General features: G+C 36.8%; 9 protein-coding genes across 9 annotated transcripts; all 9 read left to right on the top strand.

Moving 5' to 3' along the window:
• Positions 1–939: 939 nt before the first annotated feature.
• LSM04_007307 (uncharacterized protein) lies at positions 940–5,223 on the top strand (the record flags this gene model as incomplete). Its single annotated transcript, XM_067331307.1, has 1 exon — positions 940–5,223. One exon carries the CDS (start codon positions 940–942, stop codon positions 5,221–5,223), a length of 4,284 nt encoding a protein of 1,427 aa, XP_067192217.1.
• Positions 5,224–5,482: 259 nt separating this feature from the next.
• Positions 5,483–5,875, top strand: LSM04_001144 (uncharacterized protein; the record flags this gene model as incomplete). The annotated part of the gene is made up of 1 exon (XM_067331306.1): positions 5,483–5,875. The coding sequence occupies one exon, from the start codon at positions 5,483–5,485 to the stop codon at positions 5,873–5,875; it is 393 nt and encodes a 130-aa protein (XP_067192080.1).
• A 614-nt stretch (positions 5,876–6,489) lies between these two features.
• Positions 6,490–7,164, top strand: LSM04_008586 (RNA recognition motif domain; the record flags this gene model as incomplete). The annotated part of the gene is made up of 1 exon (XM_067331305.1): positions 6,490–7,164. The coding sequence occupies one exon, from the start codon at positions 6,490–6,492 to the stop codon at positions 7,162–7,164; it is 675 nt and encodes a 224-aa protein (XP_067192248.1).
• A 693-nt stretch (positions 7,165–7,857) lies between these two features.
• LSM04_007593 (uncharacterized protein) lies at positions 7,858–8,118 on the top strand (the record flags this gene model as incomplete). Its single annotated transcript, XM_067331304.1, has 1 exon — positions 7,858–8,118. One exon carries the CDS (start codon positions 7,858–7,860, stop codon positions 8,116–8,118), a length of 261 nt encoding a protein of 86 aa, XP_067192223.1.
• A 406-nt stretch (positions 8,119–8,524) lies between these two features.
• Positions 8,525–9,577, top strand: LSM04_006761 (uncharacterized protein; the record flags this gene model as incomplete). Its single annotated transcript, XM_067331303.1, has 1 exon — positions 8,525–9,577. One exon carries the CDS (start codon positions 8,525–8,527, stop codon positions 9,575–9,577), a length of 1,053 nt encoding a protein of 350 aa, XP_067192203.1.
• Positions 9,578–9,969: 392 nt separating this feature from the next.
• On the top strand, positions 9,970–10,449 carry LSM04_008698 (RNA recognition motif domain; the record flags this gene model as incomplete). The annotated part of the gene is made up of 1 exon (XM_067331302.1): positions 9,970–10,449. The coding sequence occupies one exon, from the start codon at positions 9,970–9,972 to the stop codon at positions 10,447–10,449; it is 480 nt and encodes a 159-aa protein (XP_067192251.1).
• A 486-nt stretch (positions 10,450–10,935) lies between these two features.
• Positions 10,936–14,406, top strand: LSM04_003775 (Regulator of chromosome condensation; the record flags this gene model as incomplete). Its single annotated transcript, XM_067331301.1, has 1 exon — positions 10,936–14,406. One exon carries the CDS (start codon positions 10,936–10,938, stop codon positions 14,404–14,406), a length of 3,471 nt encoding a protein of 1,156 aa, XP_067192136.1.
• Positions 14,407–15,289: 883 nt separating this feature from the next.
• Positions 15,290–16,642, top strand: LSM04_005569 (ApaG domain; the record flags this gene model as incomplete). Its single annotated transcript, XM_067331300.1, has 1 exon — positions 15,290–16,642. One exon carries the CDS (start codon positions 15,290–15,292, stop codon positions 16,640–16,642), a length of 1,353 nt encoding a protein of 450 aa, XP_067192177.1.
• Positions 16,643–17,387: 745 nt separating this feature from the next.
• LSM04_008998 (Regulator of chromosome condensation) lies at positions 17,388–19,937 on the top strand (the record flags this gene model as incomplete). The annotated part of the gene is made up of 1 exon (XM_067331297.1): positions 17,388–19,937. One exon carries the CDS (start codon positions 17,388–17,390, stop codon positions 19,935–19,937), a length of 2,550 nt encoding a protein of 849 aa, XP_067192256.1.
• Between the last annotated feature and the right edge of the window lie 935 nt (positions 19,938–20,872).

The following is a 20,872-nucleotide window of genomic DNA, read 5'->3' as shown; positions in this document are numbered from 1 at the left end:
TTATTTTTATTATTTTTATTATTTTGCTTGCCGTTTGTGGGGACGGGTTTTTTTCTTTTCTTTTTTCATTGTGTGAATAGGAGGTGTAACCTCTCTGTCTTGTGCTAGGAACTACGTGGTGTGAGGGAAGTGGTGGCCTGAAGAGGAAAAAAAGAAAAACGATGAAAGTGAATTTGTGTGTAAGAGAGAGAGAGAGAAGGAGTATGTTTGATTGTGAGTATTTATCTGGGCCGACGAACGCTTATATATATATATATATATATATATATATACCTGTCTGTGTGTGTGTGAGAAAGGGAAAGGGAAAGAGTTAGGGTATGAGCATGTGAAGGTACGAAATGAAAAAAAACATAAAAGTAAGGAAGCGATTTAATGGGAGCGAAAAGTGGCATTTTATTCTTCAATTTCTTTTTCTGTTGTATTGTTTTTTTTCTCTTATCATTCTTTCTTTCTGTGCAAGTATAGCGCATGAACTAGGGATGCTTTGGGAAATTTACCTATCTTTGTAAATATTATCATGGTGTACTTTCTACTCTTCTTTCTTCTTTCTTCTTTCTTTGTTTGTTTGTTTTTGTTGTGATATATAACACACTAAAAAAAGGTGTTTGTATTAAAGAGACCTCTCACTCTCTGTTTGTATCTTTGTTTGAGAAGGAGAGAAATACATTAAAAGGAAAAGAGTATCTCTCAAGAGCTGTACTCTGTTGCTTAAAAAGACAAAAGACAGAAAAAAAAAACAGACTGGTATTTATTCACATATAATCACCGCTGCATACTTCCGGCGTCTGTGGGTGACGCATAAGTATATGTCTGTGTAAATCTGTTCGTAGGATAAGTTGAGAGAGTGCGAGTGAGAAAGTGATATATATATATATATATATAGAGAGAGAGAGAGAGAGAGAGAGAGAGAGAGTAAACAACATTACTGCAATAACGTGAATGCTTAAGGGAAGCAATGGAGACATTTTAACATTTGTTCGGGCAACAGCAGGAAGGGCGGCTTTCGTGCATACTGAGAAGGAAACGAGTGCTGGGCGTAATGTGGAGAAATCACCTCAAACATCTGTTTCATTTCCACCACTGTTAACATCCTCATTATTGTGGTCATCTGCACTTTCTCAAACTATTAGTACGAACATTACTACTTCTACTAATCCTGTTGGTCTTTCTTATGAGAGGATTAACGCGGAGGCCAAACAATTGTGTTTAAATGCGATACAACGAGCTGAAGTACGGCGACGCGCCAGACTTCTCTTTGCTGAGAAACGTAAACAATCCCTCTCTAAATATGGAGAAGAAAAAAAAGAGGAGGCTTCTAATAGTGGAGTTGGAGCAGTTTTGAATAAAAAGGAAACATCACTCGTGAATATTCTTAGGGAAGAAGTAGAAGGTTGTCAAATGTGGTCAGCCGCTGCCACTGCGCAGATACCAATTCATCTCTTTATTGGTTTAGATGATACATTCACAGGTGAAAAGAAAATATCTACGTCTCATATAGATCTCTGTATAGATAATAATAACGATAGAGTTAATGAGGAACGCATACAAGAGCTATTTGAAGCCATAGCGGTCGTATCGGTCATGTTGTATTATTTGCGTCCACTACGGAATGCTCTTCTCACTACTTCTTCAACTATATTATCATCATTATCATTATCATTAGATGTTTTTGAAGAAGTATTGACATTTTTTGAGGAACTTCTAAGTAAAGGAGGTATTGTTCCCTATATGATTGCAGAGATACTAGTTCACGATATTGCAATATGTATTCCTTTTAAGTCTGTGATTCAACAATGCTATGCGATTATACATAGGCGGCGAGCTGAAGTGGTAAGAAGTCTTTATCGTATTCAAGAAACTTTTAAAGTTTTGAATGCAAAAGGTGTATTTGGCGTACAAGTACACTGTGATACACTTCACACACTAAGTAAAGAAGAACTAGTAAAAATTCGTTCGTGTCTTCAGCGAGAATTACGCCAACTGTTGATGATTAACAGAACTACAAAAAAACGTAGTCTTGAGCAGTCCCAACATTTTCTTTTGGCTTGTAATAAGTATAGAGAAATGACAAGGAATAATAATAATAATAATACCCAATACATGCATTCTCGTAGACAAACCAAGGAACGATTCCTTAATTCTAATGTCTCTTCTAGTAATAATTTGTCATCCCATTTAGTTCAGGTGGAGAAAGTGGAACTAAAAACAATAATCTCAGAACCTGTAAAACCTAAAAAGATATCTGGAAATGTCATAACGAATGGTTCTAATCATAATATTATATCTTCTTCTTGCTGGGAACGTACTGTTATTGAAATTTGGCGGGCACACCGGGAATCCGTGTTTACTGCGTTACCACATCGTCCTTTCTCTCTAAAGAAGAAGAATAAAGAGAAAAAAGAAGGTAAGGTACAGAATTCACACAGATTGAGAAAGCTTGTGTGTGATACTCAAATCACAGATACTGTTGGACCAGAAGAATTGTGGCATCATCTCCGTTCTATTTTGGTGGGAGTACCCAATCTTGATTCCGTTCACTTGTTAGATGCACTATTGGATTGGATTAAAGGTGAAAAGAATGTACGAAATGATCAAATGTATACATCACATGCCGTGGAACTTGTTGTTTTTCTTTTTGCTGCCAAGGCTTATGGTAATAGCGATAATGCTGGGTCTGAAGAAGATATACTGTTAGAGTTAGAGAGATTACTACAACGAATGAAAAAGGAATATGTCAATGGTATTACCACTACTTCTATTTATACTGATAGTACTAATAATAATAATAATAATAATAATAATAATAATAATAATAGTAGTAGTAGTACTATACCATTATGGTGTTTATCTTTTCAATCATTGGCAGAACCGCTTTCTACTTTTCTTGTTAATGCTATGTTCACAGGCTTCTCAATAAAACTGAGGGAAAATTCCTCGTCTATTTTCTCTCCTTTTCCTCCTCCAGGTACTGATACTGCGTTTCCTCCTATAGATTGGGTTTGGGGAACTAACCGTCGATTACTAATGGCAGTTGCTGGATTGTTGTGGTATCTTCATTCCCCAAAAGCCTTGAATCACGCCATATTAACGTTACGTGATGGTAAATATTCTCCTCAATCTATTACAAATGATTCTACCGTGTCAAGTTCAATACATTTCTCTCCATTGCAATGGCATGCTCATGTTTTGGTACTTTTAACAACAGTGGTAAAGTATGGCAATTGTGGGGCTGCACTTAGTGCTACAATAGTGGAATCTTCTTCTCTTCCTCCTCCACTTAATCCAAAATTCCTATTGGCAGTTGTTGAATTGCTAAACATTAGTATTCTCTCTGTTTTAAAGACTATACCTGTTCGTTTAAAAAAGCCACTTCCTCGTTTTGTTAGTGAGGCATTATGGGATTCAGAAATACCGTTATTGACATGGGCATTACATCATATTACATTTATGCGTAATGAATGTGAATTAGTAGATGTATGCAGACTTGTAGAGAATTGTCATTTGATTATTAATGATCTAACTTTAAGGTGGAACTATAGTATTGTACCAGGAAGGCGATACCATAAAAAAGAAACCATATTTTCTCTTACTTTTATTACTGTTGATGGTCTTAAGGACGAATATGAAGCAGATGATATTATTGCAGATCGTGTGGTAAAGTTTGCTTCTCTTATTGAAGGAGAGTTATTATCAGCATTAGACGTTTTACCACATCTTTTATCCAATAATCGTAGTTTCTCATGTATGTGTAATGCGATTGGTGTTGTATTATATGATGTGGATGCTCGAACAGGTCATCAAATCATGAAATATCTTTTACAACTTGTACCAAAAGATAATGAGATGGATATGGAATCACATGTAGCAATTGTACGTTGTTTAGCATCTATACGGCATGGTTGTACACTATGGAGAGATGCAATCTATCACTACACACGTGCAGTAACGATAAGGCACAACTTAAATAATGGAGAGGATGAAATATCACCACAACAAAATAATAATAATAATAATAATAATAATAATAATAATAATAATAATAATAATAAGCCACGTTTCTCACATATTCCTAGTGATCTCTCAACTGCACGTGTTTTGCGTTGTGTGGGTAGTAGTCCACTTTCACATTCCATGCGTTGTATACTTACACTTCGACTAATTGCCTTTGCACGATCGGCGGGAGTGTCTCTTAATACACAGTCCTTCTCTGCCTGTTTGCATAACTTCACCATGCGAAAAGAGTCATCCATGCGTTTATTTCATCATAATCGTTGGTGTGATGCACTAGAGTGGTATGATCATGTTTTAAAGAGATCTACACCGTTGTCATCACGCGATCTATTATTATTTCTAACAATATGTTTACAAAGTATGCTGGCACAGGGAGAATGGTCGGATGCACTTCTTTCACGTCCACTACTGGAACTCATTCGACTGTATCAGGGAACAGAGAAACTGGATCCATATGATGAGAGAACTAAAGTCTTTGTTTTATTAGCGTTATGTGCATCTGATAGAACGAGAAGTTGTGCTAATGCTGCCAAGGCGTTATTTCACACTATTCCGAATAATACTTCTCACTTGAGTGCATTTGCTATAAAGGATAAAGTATTAAAAGAACTCTATCATATAGCTACCACAGATGTTTCACCGTATGTACATAGTGCATTGAATACAGTCTCTCGAACACCATTATTCCGACATGAATCTCCAGTAATTCCCAAATCTACAATAAAGCGAGAAGAAACGTTTACATTACAATTGGGAGGGGTTTGTGAGGTTTTACATACGCCATCATATTACAGTCATGAGGCTTTGGTAAAAAAGCTTACACGATCTGTATTTTCACGATTGCATGAAACAGTAAAAGAAACTACCGATATCTCTGAAGGAAACCACCATCAACGTCATGAAGGACAACAAGAACAAGAACAAGAAAAAGGAAAACGTTCACTTGTGCAGATCCGTGAACGTGTATCACGTGCATTTCCTTTAATGAAGGTTGTATGGTCAGAAGATACAGTTAACTCACAAAAGATGGAAGAAAATGATGAAAATTCAATAACTGGAGATGCTGCACGCTCACTAATGGATACACGCTATGCTAGTGTTATGATTCCATTAAGAAAACTTGAGAAACTTCGTGCAGAAAAGCAAAAGGGTATTCAACAACGTTATTCAGTATTGAAATCCGAGAAAGAGAAAGAAAAGTTTAAAAAATGATTGATGTCTGAAACTGAGATGTTAGGGTTGAATGAAGGAATATATATATATAGATTAGATTATTTTAGTTTTGGCTGTTTCCCTTCATGAACTCTGCCTGGAATGTTTTTTTTTCTTTTTCTTCTTTCGTTTGCTTTATTCCTCTGTCGGTTTGCCTGAAATGAGCCACTTGAGGTGTTGAGTATTTGAAACTAAAAGAAGAAAAAAAATTAATATCAGGGAAATCTAAATAAATCAAAATACCAAGAAAAAAACAGAGATGCTATGTTATAGCAGGTGTTTTAGGGCACCTGTATTTTGTCGTATTATCGATATTATGCGGCAGCATGAACCTTATGCGCGTCCTGGTATATTGTATCCCATTCGTGTAGAATTAGGTCCAAATGTAGAAAAGTGTACACCACGTGAATTGCAGGAAATCGTCGATGCCATGCTTGCCCGTTCACAACGTTTCGGAACTACAAAAACAGGAATGGTATATAATGTGGATAATTCAGTGGCAACAGAGATAAAGGCATATGAACGATATGTAATCACGGGTAATATGCGTGGGGGATATATTAAAGGTGATCAACGCTATGGACCACGTTTAACCGGCTATGGCGGTGCCACAACTAAACCAGGACTACGATGGAATGGAGATGATTTATAAATATAGATTCAAATCATATTTGTATTTATATATGAGTACTTTGTACTACATTTATTTTTTCGACTAGTGTGATAATTGTTTTTATGTATTTATTTATTTTTTTGTTTGTCTATTTGTTCCTAGTTCACTTTTTCCTTCTTCCTCTTGTGTTCTGTTCTTTTGTGAATACGGTAACAGAAAAACGTGATTTCTCCTTCTACCATTAGTGTTTGGTATGAATGCTTCATATGACTCAAATATACTATTTTCTTAATAATGCCGAGTGATTATTATTACTATTATTATTATTATTATTATTATTATTATTATTATTATTATTATTATTATTATTATTATTTTCTTTTCCTTTATTTGCCTTGGGGTACAGTATTTCTATAAAAGTGTTTGACTGAGGATTTGTCTCTTTTGTGAGGCTGTAGAGAGGAATAGCATAAGGCGACGGGTAGAAGAGGAAAGTAAATCTATCCACAAACCACAATAATAATAACAAGAATAACAACGCCGACATACCCAACAATTAATTCACCAACGGGTACATTAAGCAAGTACAACAAGAAAAGAAAAAAAGAAGAAAAAAAAAAAAACAGACAAACAAGCAAATAAAAGAAAATAAAATGATTGTGGAAGGTTCAACAGTGGCAGAAGTGCCTACAGTTCGCCGAGTGCGACGGATGCGCTCTCACTTTGAGCGTCTCGTGCGGCCTGCGGATGTGGCCCCTGGTGAGCCAATGCCGAGTATAGAGGGATGGGTGTTATTTCTTACTAACCTCCCCGCTAATACCACCACAGATCACATTCTAGATATCTTTCACACTCATCCAAATCACACAACAGCGACAACAACAACAACCACGACCAATGAAGATACTAGCAATAATAATAATAATAATAATAATAATAATAATAATAATAATAATAATAATAATAATAATAATAATAATAATAATAATAATAATAACAATGATAATAATAATATTACAGATGCGGAAGGAACAAAGGCTACAACGACAGGGGCGGTGACCGGTGGGGGTTACGGACGGGTGCGAGAAGTGAAAATGCCGCTCGATCGCAATTGTGAGTGCTGCGGCTACGCCCTTGTGGAGTTGGAGAGCCGCGAGGCCTTCACGCGGGCACTGCAGGAATTAAACGGCATTCCACTTCCCTTCGCTGAGGGCGAACCGCCAAACGGAGAGGAGGGATGGCGACTGCACATTGCCCCAACGTTTTTGGGAGAGGAGGAAGAGGAGGATCCGATGGCAGGTGAAAAGCGTAGGCGTGAGTCTGAGTAGAAAAGAAAGAAAGGAAAGAGATAGAAGGAAAGAAAGAGAAAGAGAGAAGGAATACATAAGACGACTCACGCATTCACACTTTTATATGCGCATACACTCATTTAGAGGTGTAACAAGAAAGTTCTACTAAAAGTAGTCGTTTTTTTTCTTTTGTTTTGGTGTGTTTTTGTGTGGTTGCCGTTTGTGGGTTTCATTTTTCTTTTTTGTTATTTTGTTCCGTTGTTTCCTGCATGTCTGTATGTTTATGTGGTGTCTGTTTTGTTATTGTTGTGACATCCCTTTTTTGTGTTGTTTTTATGTCCTGTTTCACATGTTTGTGGAAGGGAAGAGTGGCTGAGGTATAATTCTGAAAAGGGGGAAGAAAAAGAACAACCAAAAAGAAACAACAAACGATTGCTTTTCTCACTCCTTTGATTCTGATCGGTGTCCTACGCTGTATTTTTATTGTTTTTTCTTATTATTTTTTATTTGCTTTTGCTCTAACATTGTTGTTGATCCCTCAAATATGGGGTCTGTTGGTATTCTTTTTTAAATTTCTTCTTTTTCTTTTTGCTCGGTTATCATTGTGGTATTATAATTAGTAAGGTCTTTTTTGTAATAGTTTCCAGGGAAAGAAGTCCCAGTCTTGTGTTCTGAAAACAAAAAGGGGGATAAATAGAAACAAAAACGAAAAAGAATCAAACAGTAGTTTATATGATGGGTCCATCAGTTGGAAATATTCCGTCACCCGTACAATCTGTATGTTCCGATAGTACAGGTTTACAACGTACAAGTTTACCCTTTGTAGTATTTGAACTTGCTATGGCATCTATATGTACTTTTAGTTATTTTGCAATGCGGCGTATGCGGCGAATTTCAGAAATACGAGCGCAGCAGCGCTATGATCGTCTTAGTCGACTTGAAATTGGATTTGGTGCTAACAACAATACTACTGAACATGTTTCTGTTGTATAGGTGTGAATGTGGGGATATGAGGAAGGATCCCATTGTTGAAGTATTATTATCCTCGAATTCTTATTCGCGTTTTCTCTCTTTTTTTTTGTATCTCTCTTCATCTTTTCTTTTCTAACGGGTAAATGGTGCAAAGTACCAAACAAAGGAAAAAAAAGAAAAAGAGCAATGTTGAGAGTTGAGTAGTGTCTGCGAGCAATTTTTTTTTTCTTCTTTATTTCGCTTTCTACCCATATTAATTTTATATATGTGTATGACCTGTTTTGAGAGAAACGCTTTGATAAATTCTGATCCGTATTTTTCTTCATTTGTTATAAAAAAAAAAGATATACGAAAAGAAGAAATATAGTGAAAAAAAAAAGAAAAGTTCTGGTTTCTATTTGTGTTTTTGTTTCTTCGTCTGTATTAAATGAACCGATTCTCACGTCTTCGAAGTGATGGGGCACTCTCTATTGATCTTGGGGAAGCAGCGACGGGTGGCACAGCGAGTTCAAATGTCTTTACACGGAATGACCATGAAGTTGTTGTTCCTACACTCAATCATAGTCCTACACGGCGTAGCAGTAATATCTACGGTGAAAATTTATCTTCATCCACCGCTACTCTCACTTCCCCATGTCCACGTATTCCGTTTTCTACGGAAAGAGTAGAATTTAATATGGAGGAACGATTGTCACTGGAAGAGGAGTGGCGTTTGCTCCGGGAATGTACATTTAATCCACATATTAATCCACGTTCCAGGCATATAGTGGCATCCGCGAGAGGTGAAGTAGATGATGGGACTTATTCATCCATTACCCAGCGTCGTGGATCCCAGCAGATCTTTCAGAAACTGTATGATGATGCCAAAGAGCATCGAGATAAATTGGAGCGACTTCGAGCTGCGAAAGAGGTAGCAGAGGAAGAAAGAGAACGACGTGAAATGCAGCCAGAGTACACCTCATCGCCTGGTATATCACCTCGGCGAAAAACACGTAGCGGTAAAGAGAGTCCTTATAATAACGCCGATATTCAAGAGAATGATAATGATAATGCTAATAGTGCTACAGAAGTATTTGAACGACTCTATGCAGACGCCTCATTTAGACGGCGTGTAAAGGCAAAGGGAATACTAAAACACCAGGAAGAAAATAAAAACCGTGAGAAGAAAGAAATGGAAGAATATGAGGAAGGAAAATTATCACCAGAGCGAAGAAAAGGACAATCACAAGGTGAAGAGGCTCCGAAAATGACAGAAGCCGAGCGAAAAGAATTCTTTGCTCGACTTTCTGTTCCCATACGAAGAAGGGAAAAAAGTGCAGTTACAATACACGAGGAAGTAACAACAAGATGGGAAGATAAAGAAGAATCACGTCTATCTAGTCTACAGTGGCCATTACCATTCTTACAACCGTTAACATTAGCGGATCTTGAACGGCATAATGAAATGGCAAGTCGACAGCGTTCGCGAGTAGTGAGTTGAATAAATTGTTTTTTTTCTATGGTTTTGCGTTTTCTTTCCTTCCTTTTTTCTTTTTGTTTGACGTTTTCTTGTTTAGAGTTGTTTTTTCTCTGTGTCGGTTGGTGCAGTTAGTGTTTTCTTTTTTTTCTTGGTTTGTGAAACTACCTAAGGAACGTATTCCGAAGAAATGAAATCACATATTCTTTATGTTGCTATCTGTTTGTTTTTTCTTTGTGGATGTTGATATATTGGGAAACTGTATCATGATATTTTTCTGCGTTTCCTCTTGTTTTTTTTTCTCTTGACAATTTAAGGGATCCTTTTATTATTATTATTATTATTATTATTATTATTATTATTATTATTATTATTATTATTATTATTATTGTTATTAATAGCGTATGGTGTAAATCATGCAACGTGGTGTGCAGCGGTATATCAATGGCAATTCCGGTGCTTATACTTCCTCTTATCATGAACTGCTTGGAAAGTCTCCATGGATAGTCGTAAGGCATGTGGATCACAGTAGTGCGGATGGAGATAATGCGGTCTCTCTCTCTGAAGGAGATATCGCAACGGTTTTCTCACAGTTTGGTGAAGTTGTGGATGTGCGATTTGTGCGGCATCGACGTACGGGTCGTTTTTTGGGCACAGCCTTTGTTAAGTTTGAGGATTATCGAAGTGGTATTCTTGCAGCGGATGAAATGAACTCTCATCATGAAACAGGGAAAGAAGTACGGCTAACAGCAGCAGCCAAACGTGGAATTGAAGTGGAACGCTGCGACGCAGCAGAAGTTGTTGTTCTTCCAGATGGTGTGGAATCTTATGCTACGTGGTTGGAACGAATGAAACGTGGTACACTCCATGTATCAATTGGTAAATTACGAGATTAAATAATACTCAGAATTGTATCTTTTTGTATATATATATGTGTGTGTAGACTTGGTGATCATATTTATTTTTACTCCTCGTGTAAAATAACAGTTCGGAGAAAAGAAAGGGATAAGAGGGGTATCATTACTCTTTTCTCTTTTTTTTTTCTGTTGTTTATTTGTTTGTTTTTTTCGAAGTATTTACCAATATCTGCATTTATTAGTTTATTATTAATTCTCCTTTTGTTTGTTTGTAATTTCAATAAAAAGAATTTTTTCTTTTTGTATAGTTGGACAGCAGAGAACTGCCGCCCCAGACATACCTTCACACACACGGAGTGAGAGGGAGAGAGAAGTGGTGGACACAAGTGGTTTGAACGGAGAAACGTAAAGTAGTTATCTCTGTAAGAGAATTAGATCCTGATAGTAAATAAAATAAGTTTATATATATACATATATATATAAACGTACGTGTGTGTGCGTGTGTGTACCTTTTTGTAAGGTCCTATGTTAGAGCCATACATTCAACGTTTTATAAATGGCGATGATAGTGTCCTTTCACACATTCTTATGAATGTTGAGGGAAAGCGGACCTCTCAGCTGGAAGGCATGGAGGAACATCTCTACCGCCATCTTGTGAAGAAACTCGTAATTGAGGGCCGCCGCGGACGACGACGACGATCATCCACCACAAATAGAGAAAGAAATGAATCATCATTTGAAAATTGTGTGTTGGTATTACGTATTTTACTCGTCGCTTCCGCACGTGGTGGGGAAGTGGCGGCTGCTGTTCGTAAGTCTTTATTAGAAGCAGGAATTGTTGGATGTAAAGCAATGGATTTGGATCGTTACTTTGATGGTGAATCATGGATGGTGCCATATGTTATGAATTTTGCTGTACTAGTGTTGAAAGTTTACCGTGCTCATGCAAAGGATATTCTTAAAGTACAAACAAATGCTGAAAATGTTGAACGACTAAAAAATAATCTTGATGCTCCAGTAGGAGGTGTTGTATCACGTACTCGTAATTTTCAGGAGGGTGAAAACACACAGGGAAGAGTATTAGGTAGAGGAGGAGGTAATGAAACAAACAACAGACGGCAACGTGATTTACCAAAGAAACCATCGTTTGTTCCTTTTAGTCAAAATCCACTCTATTCAGAAAAGGAAGAGGAAAATAAATGGATGACGCCTCAATTTCCTACACCTATAACTCTTTTTGCTAGACAGTTTGGTTTAGGATGTGAACCTAAATTGCCTAACCTAACGACTTTTGCTCTTCCTACCCTTTTAGTCGATATAGATTTGCTTGAAAGACAAGGACAAAGTTCATTGGGTGGCACATCACTAGTTTCACGTCGTCTTATAGAAGCGCTGAATTTTGAGAAAAATAGAGATCCTTTATTTTCTTCTTACCTTGCTAATGGTTGTTTACTTATATGGGGGAATACCATTGCTTTTCAAGGTGGAGACTTTCATTCAGCATCATCTGTTACAGGATGGGAAGTAACATCATTACATTCACATATTATTTCACCAATGGTTCTAAATGTTCCTGTACCGGTTGTTTCTTTTAGTTGTGGGGCTCAATGTTGTTATTTAGTAAACTTCGATGGAAAGGTATTAGCTTGTGGAAGTGATGAATGGGGACAATTAGGATCTAATCGTTTAGCAGAAAAAAAATCTGTTCTAGTTGACGGAGGTAATGATATGAAATTGCGTTTTCATAACGTATTACTTAGAAAAGGAGAGGAAATAGTAAAAGTAAAAGCAGGATCAGCTTTTGTAGCTGCCGTAGTTAAGGGATCTAATCGAATGTATTTATGGGGACAAAATTCTTATGGTCAATGTTTAGTGGCGGACAGGAAAATTGTATCAAATCCAATTATGATAGAAGTACCAGAACGTTATGGTGAAATTACAGATGTAGCATGTGGAAGTTTTTTTGCAGCTGCTTCTTTTGAATGTGGTGTTATTGGAACATGGGGGTTAGCAACAATGCTTGGTGTAAATGTAACCGACGATAAACTTATTGATGCTGGGGCAGGAGGTCGTACAAAATGTGCGAAAACTATTATTCTTTTTAATCCCATTAATGAACGTGTGGTGGCATTGAGAGCTGGTCCATGGCATTGTCTTGCTATAACATCTACAGGTAGTGTTTATTCTTGGGGGGTAGATCGTCATGGTCGTCTTGGTCATGGTGATACTCGAAATGGTGAAAGAATGTCTCGAATAGAATCATTATCTAATCATCATGTTATAGATGCTAGCTGTGGAACTTTTCATTCTGCCGTATTAACTTCTAATGGAGTTTTACTTGTTTTTGGTGAAAATAGTTGTGGTCAACTAGGTATTTTTGGTGTAAAATGTTTATCAGAAGCTGAAATACTTCCTCTTCCAAAACCTGCTATTGGTGTTTCATGTGGACGTGAACATACGTGTGTTTTACTTGAAGATGGTGATGTTATGATATGTGGAACTCTTCGTTCATCTGGTATTGGTTTGGGATACGGTGCACGATTTTCTGTACCACGTAGAAGTTTACAAAGTTACTTGATATTATCTATAGAAAGTGGACCTACACATGCTATAGCAGCAGGTTTACTTCGTAGTTTAACTATTCAGGTTATACCATCATCTAGAGATATATTAAGCAAAGATGAAATAGGAAGATTAAATGAAATTGTATTACAAAATGGAGTACGAACCGTATCTGGAGGAAATAGTTTTAAGATTGTTTTGACAGAATCTGGTAGAGCTTTCGCCGTTGGAGAAAATCAAAAGGGTCAACTTGGTATAGGTGATATTTCTAATACAAGTCCTTCTGTATCTTTCCGAAAAGTTTCTGTTCCTGAAAATGTACACTTTGCCTCATTAGATTGTGGTATGGATTATACAATAGGTATTAGTACTTGCGGTGGTGTATACAGTTGGGGATCTAATTCGCATGGTCAATTAGGACATGGGGATTCTATTCCATTGCATGAAAGTGTATTTATTCCACAGGAAGTAATGGCATTACGTGCAGCACGTGTAGCGCAAATAGCCTGTGGTGGTACATTTGTCGTAGCCCTCACACAAGATGGTGATGTATATACATGGGGTGAGGGATTATATTGTGGTCGTGCTAAAAGGGATACACCTTGTTTAATGAAGCCTATGATTCTTGAAGGACTTTCTCATATAGTTTTTATAGCAGCAGGTTTTTATCATGCTATTGCACTTTCAGAGAGTCATATTATTTATGCGTGGGGAAAAGGTCCATTAGGAAATGGTGGAGCTCCCAATGTGATTATACCTACACCAGTGGCTATTACATTTGCACATTGTGTACGTCAACTGGGATGTGGACCACTAAACTGTTATGCTATTACTGAAATTGGTGATCTCTTTGTTTGGGGTGTAAATGAAAGTGGACAATGTGGTGTTCCTCAACAAAGCGCCACATCTCATTCCATAGGTTATCATACAGATATGGCAACTCCTACAGATTTATTTTCACATTTTCCATCCATGTTATTATTCCCAACCTTTGTTGCCTCTGAAGTACGTGATGCTGCCTTTGGATTATCTTGTGGTGTTATTATTAAAGAGGACGGTAGTAGTGCTGTTACGGGAGAACTTTACAACGAATCTGGAAAAGTGTTTTACCGTACTTTTACACCACAACAATTACCATCTGCTTCATCCCAGCAGCGAAAAGGTGCACACCAATTAATGTCTATAGCTGATAAAAAAAATATAACAAAAGGACCTTCGAAGGGGTTTTTCTCTCGTTGTTTTGGTGGAGTAGATATGCTCTTTACCGTAATAGAGTGGAATAGACCCACACCTGCGGAGGTGATATCGGCGATTGAGGATATGGCAGGGTACTCTGGCTCAGCCGTGTCTGGTGGGAAAAAGACGAAGGAGGAGGTGGAGGAAGGGGGAAAATGGAATGAAGAACTTCCCTCTAGTAACGAGGGATGCGAATAGATTTATATTTTTCAAAACAAACACATACACACACACGAAAAAAAAAAAAAAAAACGAAGAAGACTTCGGAGTCTAAGAAACTCTTTTTTTTGTTTTAATACTAACACTACTATTATCTTTGTTGTTGTTATTTTCGTTACCCCCATGTGGTATTTTCTATTTATATTTATATTTAAGAATGAATGTGGTGGGTGTGAGAGACGCTTCAGTAACAAATACGAGGTTATGGATTGCGTAACAGGTGACAACGAAAAATATATTTATTTATTATTTATTTATTTATTTATTTATTTCTCTTTTTTTCTTTTTTTTTTGTTTTGCTTATACAACTTGAGAAAATGGTTTTTTTATCGTTGCTCCTGTTGTCGGTTATTAATTTCTTGTTTCTTTTGTTTTTTTTTTGGATTTTTGGTTGATTTTTTTCCTTTTTCTTCTGTTGTTTTAGAACAGAGGAAAAAAAAAACGAGAGCAAAACAAATTGAACTGAAATATGAGATGCCATTTTTTTTTTTTAATGGATTTCTTCGTATTTCTATCCTTCCCTTTATGTGTCGTTTTGTATATTGCCATTCAATGGCATCTTATTCTTTACACGTTACTTTCTATGTTATTATAATATTAAATATATTTTTTTTATTTGTTTATTTTCCGTTCTTATATATATAATGTCTGTGTAATGTGGCATGCCATTTCCTCATTTCCTTTCTTTCTGCAATCGATCTCTCCTTTACTTGTAAACTAGTGAACAACTGAACAGAAGGAAGTAATTCCTTGAAAAAAAGTAGAAACAAGGAGCAAAAAATAAAATACCCCTGAAAATAGAGAAAAAAAAAACAAATAACCCACACAGAATAGAATAAGAATAAGTGGATATTCGAATTAGATGTCTGTTGTTCGCTCAACTTATCGACAGGTTCTTAAGCATGCGCATAGAGCTTCTTTAAAGTATAAAGAACCAGAAGATCTCTGCTTCGCTATGTATGGACTTATCTTACGTATGGATGACTTTAGAGCTGCTGGATACGGTCAAACACATCAAGAATTGATTCGTTCACTCTTTACACGCCCAAGTATTACTGGTCTCTCAACTGATACTTCCGCTGCACGATTACTCGCTGGATTTGATGCACTGCGTCGTCTTAGTGTTTTGGTCACATCTAAAGGAAATGTTGGATATCATCTTTCAAAAGAGCGTAGGAAAGATACCATACCCCAACATGGTTCCTCATCAGCTCCAATGAAAAGTGGATTTACTAGTGAAACTAGTAAACAAGCCAAGGGTGAGGATGACAAAAAGTATAATGATAATAATAACGATGCTGAGAAAGAAGATGATGAGAATGATGAAGATGTAACTGTTGCAAAGGGAACTGTATTTATTGAAAGTTCTTTAAGTCGTAAAGTAAAAAAGTTATCCCGTCATGTAGTTGTTTGTAAAGATACACAACAACTTCCTCCGTATCGTTGTATGATGCCTCCAGAACCATTATACGCAAAAAATACACGTGTTGGTTTTAAATTTCCTTTAATGGAGGATGCGATGCTTTGTATGTCTTCTTCTTCTGCAAATACACAAAATGAAGGACATCAACCTTTAAATGTAGCAAAAAAGCTTACAAAACAAGAATACCGGGAAATATGTAATCATATTCCTACACGTACAGTTACCATTACAGATCATATAGAAGTAGAAGTTCGAACTGAACATGTATGTTCAAGAAATCCAGATGAAGATATTGCTTATGATGAAAATGATGATGATAATAGAGATTCTCAATATTCACCTTCATCTAGTAATTCCGATACCACTGGAAATCCTGGTAATAGTGCTTCTTCTTCTTCAAGTACTAGTATGGATAGTAGTGGTGGAAGTGTTATGACTGGCAATATGAATAAGAAAGAACATATATTTCGTTATTTTGTTTTTATTCGAAATCATGGTCCTTCTAGGAATGAAAAGAAATGGCATGTTCAACTGCTTTCACGACACTGGGTATTTTTTGATGAAGAGGTGGGACTTATTGTGGAAGTTGTTGGACCAGGTGTAGCGGGTAATTTTCCTCTACTCGCCCCTGGAGAGTCCCACACATATGAAAGTGGTGCCAGTCTCTGTGGAGCTTCTGGTGTGATGCGGGGTACATTTCAGTTAAACGCCTATAATGAGGAGGGTGAAACGCGTTGCCTTGATGTCCACATCTCTCCAACTCGACTAATTGTGCGTAAATCAACGAAATAAACAGAGACCGTACAAATAGATAAAACAGAGAGAGAGTGAGAGAGAGAGAGAGAGAGAACTATTTATTACTTATTCTATTGAAAAAAAGTGGATGAGGTGTTTAGTTATCTTTATGGTTGTAGTCAAGACCCCGTCGAAGGCCGCCTGGTCTAGTGGTGTGATTCCTGTTTTGGGTACAGGAGGTCACGGGTTCAATTCCCGTAGCGGCCCAGGTCTTTTTTTTCTTTCGTACCTTGAGAAAAAGAATTCCCAAAGTAGGAAAATAATATCTTTGGGAGTGATGATAATATCTTGTTCAAGGATAAGAAAAGGAATAAGAAGAAGGAAAAGAAGTGTTGGTTGTTTTGTTTGTGTGGAGAGGAGGAATTGGTGCTGGGGAGGTTTATTGTTTGATACTCTCATTTTATTTACAATAATGATGAGTCTCCTTCGCTTTTTTCAGTGTGACGTTTTTCCTTTTTTCTTGATATATGTTTCTCCCTTTCAAAGAAACAAAATGGGATGCAAAGAAAAAAAAAAAGAGGGGGTAAAAACAAAAAACAACAACAACAACCAATATACATGATAGTTGTTGCTGTGAACTCTATTGACTTCTTTTATCCTTTCCCTTTTCTGTGTTTATCATATGAATGTAAATAATGTTTTTATTTTTCTTTTTTTTTGTTCTTGGTGCATTTTATTAGAAAGAGGGAAAGAACGAAAGAAAGAAATATCTATATATCTATATATATATTGACTCACTACCATGGAAGGAAAACGTTCTATACTGGGGGATTTATATATGGATCTTGGTGATGTTCCAGAAGAAGTACGACAGCTCTTACGTCGATATATCCAAGAAGACGGTGTTACAGTAGGCTGGGGTCTTTGTCGAGATGGTGAACTTGGTACAGGTGCTCGTGGCAACCTTATTACACCTCTTATGATACATACTAGAGATAAAGTACTTCGTATTGGATGTTCTTCTTTAACGTCTGTTTGGCTTGGGGCTCATGGAACTGTTTTTACAATGGGTTGCGGCGCTTGGGGTGAACTTGGAGTGGATAATCCAAAAATGTCTCCCTTTGTAACTGCTACAGAAAACGGGATTCCAATTGCTGTTATACAAGTTGAACTTCCAACTTTTTCACCTGAAAATATGATTGTGGATGTACAAGGTGGTTATGCTTTTATTGCAGGACTATCTATAAGAGGTGATGTATTCTTATGGGGAGCTAATAATTATGCTCAATGTTCACGAGCTATTGAAGGAAAATGTTGTCCAATTCCACAACGTCGAAGGATTGCTGGAGAAAAAGTTATTCAAGTAGGATGTTCTAATTATAGTGTATTAGCACTTACTGCTTCTGGTTCTATATATGGTTGGGGTTATATTGGTTTACTTGGGGAAGAACGTTCTATTCGTTCACAAGTTTCAAGTGATTCTATTCAAACAGTACTTAATGGAAGAGAAGCTCGAACTATTGTTATTGATCCTATAAAAGTAAAAATATTAGATAATAAATCAATAGTATCATTACGAGTTGGACCATGGCATGCTGTTGCTATTAGTTCAGATGGTAAAGCATATTCTTGGGGTATTGGAAAAAATGGAAGACTTGGTCACGGAAATGAAGATAATATTGCAACTCCAAAACTTATAACAACATTTGGATCTAAAGTGGTTGAAGCATCATGTGGTAGCTTTCATACAGGATTCGTAACAGAAGATGGTTCAGCTTTTGTATGTGGTGATAATCAAGGATGTCAATGTGGAGTTATAGGAGAAATGATGGTTACAACATGCCAACGTATAAATGTTCCTTCAGATAGAAAAGTTATATCAATTTACTGTGGTCGTCATCATACTTTACTACTTTTAGAAACAGGAGAAGTAATTGCTTATGGTACTGGATTAGGATTGGGTTTAGGATTAGGTCAGGGGATGCGCCTAGTTCGTGGTATGCGTATTATGGATAATTATACAACACTTGCCTTAAGTGGTGGAGTTTGTCATAATTTTTCCTTAGCCATACCAAAAAATATGGTACTTGTGGTAGTAGGATTAGCTCATCGTGGAGTTCCTACAGCCTTGAATGTTATTTCTCTTAAAGATGGAATGTTATGTGCTGCCTTGGGAAGTGGTTTCTCTATATTAGTAAATAGACATGGTTGTTGTTATGCATTTGGTTTGGGAGGTTGGGGACAATTGGGAATGGATGTTCGTGGTGTAAAAGATACGACACCTGAACGAGTACCTGTTATACGTCATGCTGCCCGAATTCCATACCTTTCCCGAACTGCTATTACACATGTAAGTGCTGGTGTTTCATTTACTTTGGCGCTTGGTGAAGGACAACGTGTTTTTGCATGGGGAAGTAATTTATACGGTCAATGTGGTCTTGGTGTAAATCCTAAAGAAAACAATCGTATAAGTGAACCACAAGAAATTACATGGTTAGCAGATAAATTAATTGTTCAAGTTGCCTGTGGATGTTATTTTGCTTTAGCACTTAGTGCTACAGGAGAAGTGTACTCTTGGGGTATGATTGAATGTTGTGGAAATGGACTTGAACCACTTCCAACGGTTGTACCAAAAAATATTATTATGGGTCCTGTAGGACCTGAAAGTCGTGCAAGTGTTTTACTACCAGCAAAAATATCTGGATTATCTGGTATTGTATCTGTGGCTGCAGGAGCATGGCATGCAGTGGCATTAAATGCTATTGGTGAAATATACACATGGGGACTTGGTAGTTTAGGTAGACTTGGACTTGGATTTGAAGAAGATCGCTATACGCCTACTAAAATTGCTCTTCGAGCCTTTATCGCACGTGTGGGATGTGGTATATTCTCTAGCTATGCCATTAGCGATAGCGGAAGTTTGTATGTATGGGGTTCTAACGATAAACATCATCTTTCACCTGTCACTGGTAGAATCCTGCACCCAACCCATATCCTTGATGATGTGAAGGAAGTTGCGGTGGGAAAGTATTACATGATTGTTCTCACACGTAGTGGGGAATTACGCTTCACCGGGACACTAGAACACGAGACCGGCACGTATGTGAGTCGATCTCTGCAAGACACGGATACTTTACCGCCCATGTTAACCCGGCGATGCATGGAAGTGGAGGGATTTCGTCCTGTAAGAGTGTACGGTGGGGCGGAACACGCCTTTGTGTTAATGGAGAAGGATCCAATACCATCAAATGTGATTAGTGGACTACACTATGCGTGGCGGGATCGGCCAATGCGTATGATTAGGCGTAGTCAGGGGAGAAATCTAGAGGAGGAAATGAGTAGAGCTGAGTGAAGCGGGGGATGGATGGGAGGGAGAATGAAAACAGGGAGAAAAAAAAAAAAGAAAGAAAAGAGCAAATTATTCCCTCTTAATTCTTTTTTTTATTTTACTCTTTAGTTACATCACCCCTGTTTTTTTTTCTATTTTCTATTTTTTATCTGCTTTTGTATATTGAGGTTTTTTTCTTCTTTATACCGCCCAATCTTTCTTCCTATCTTTCTCCTTAAACTAAGAGAAATAATGAGATCAAGTGTATCTGACAGACTACAATAGAGAGACGTGTAATTTTTTAAGGTGGTAGATTCGTTCCTTGTTTTTTTTTTACTGTTTATATTGCTTATTATTGTTTGTAATATTTTTAGTATTACTTTTTCTCCCTCTCTCTTTCTCTCTCTTTCTATTTAATGTTCTTTTTTTCCATGAAGAAGCGACAATGATGCACTTCATGTCTCTTTTATTTTTAAATTTCTTCCCCGTTCCATAGTTTTCCTTTACCACGCCTCTATTACCAAATTTTATAATAACTTCACAATGTCTCTATTTCTTTTTATTTGGTTGACAATTTTGTTCTGTTAGTATGCATATATGTATTTCTGTTTGTGTTTGTTTGAGGGAATGAGTATAAGGGCTTGTTTACTCATGCCTATTTTTTCTCCCTATGTTACTTTATTCATCGTATGTATCCATTTATATTTCTGTATTTCTATGTTTGCTTTTTTTTTTTGGTAGAGAAAGAGGGAAAAGAAAAAACAGAGCGTCTTCCTAATATGTGTCTATAACCGGGATTTGATGAAGAAAAAAAGGGGGTTTAGAACCTTTAATGAAATGTGAGTATTAATATCAATAAAGCAATAATAAAAAAAAGAACAATATTAGGTAGTAACCAATTTAAAGATGGATAAATAAATCTGACAAGGTAAAAAGTGGTAATATGTGTTTATGTGTAT

The sequence above is a fragment of the Trypanosoma melophagium genome, assembly GCF_022059095.1.
Source record: "Trypanosoma melophagium isolate St. Kilda chromosome Unknown ctg20segment0, whole genome shotgun sequence".
Classification (NCBI taxonomy): Eukaryota; Euglenozoa; class Kinetoplastea; order Trypanosomatida; family Trypanosomatidae; genus Trypanosoma; species Trypanosoma melophagium.
Note: the sequence above shows the minus strand (reverse complement) of the source record. Positions and strands in the feature narration are given on the sequence as shown.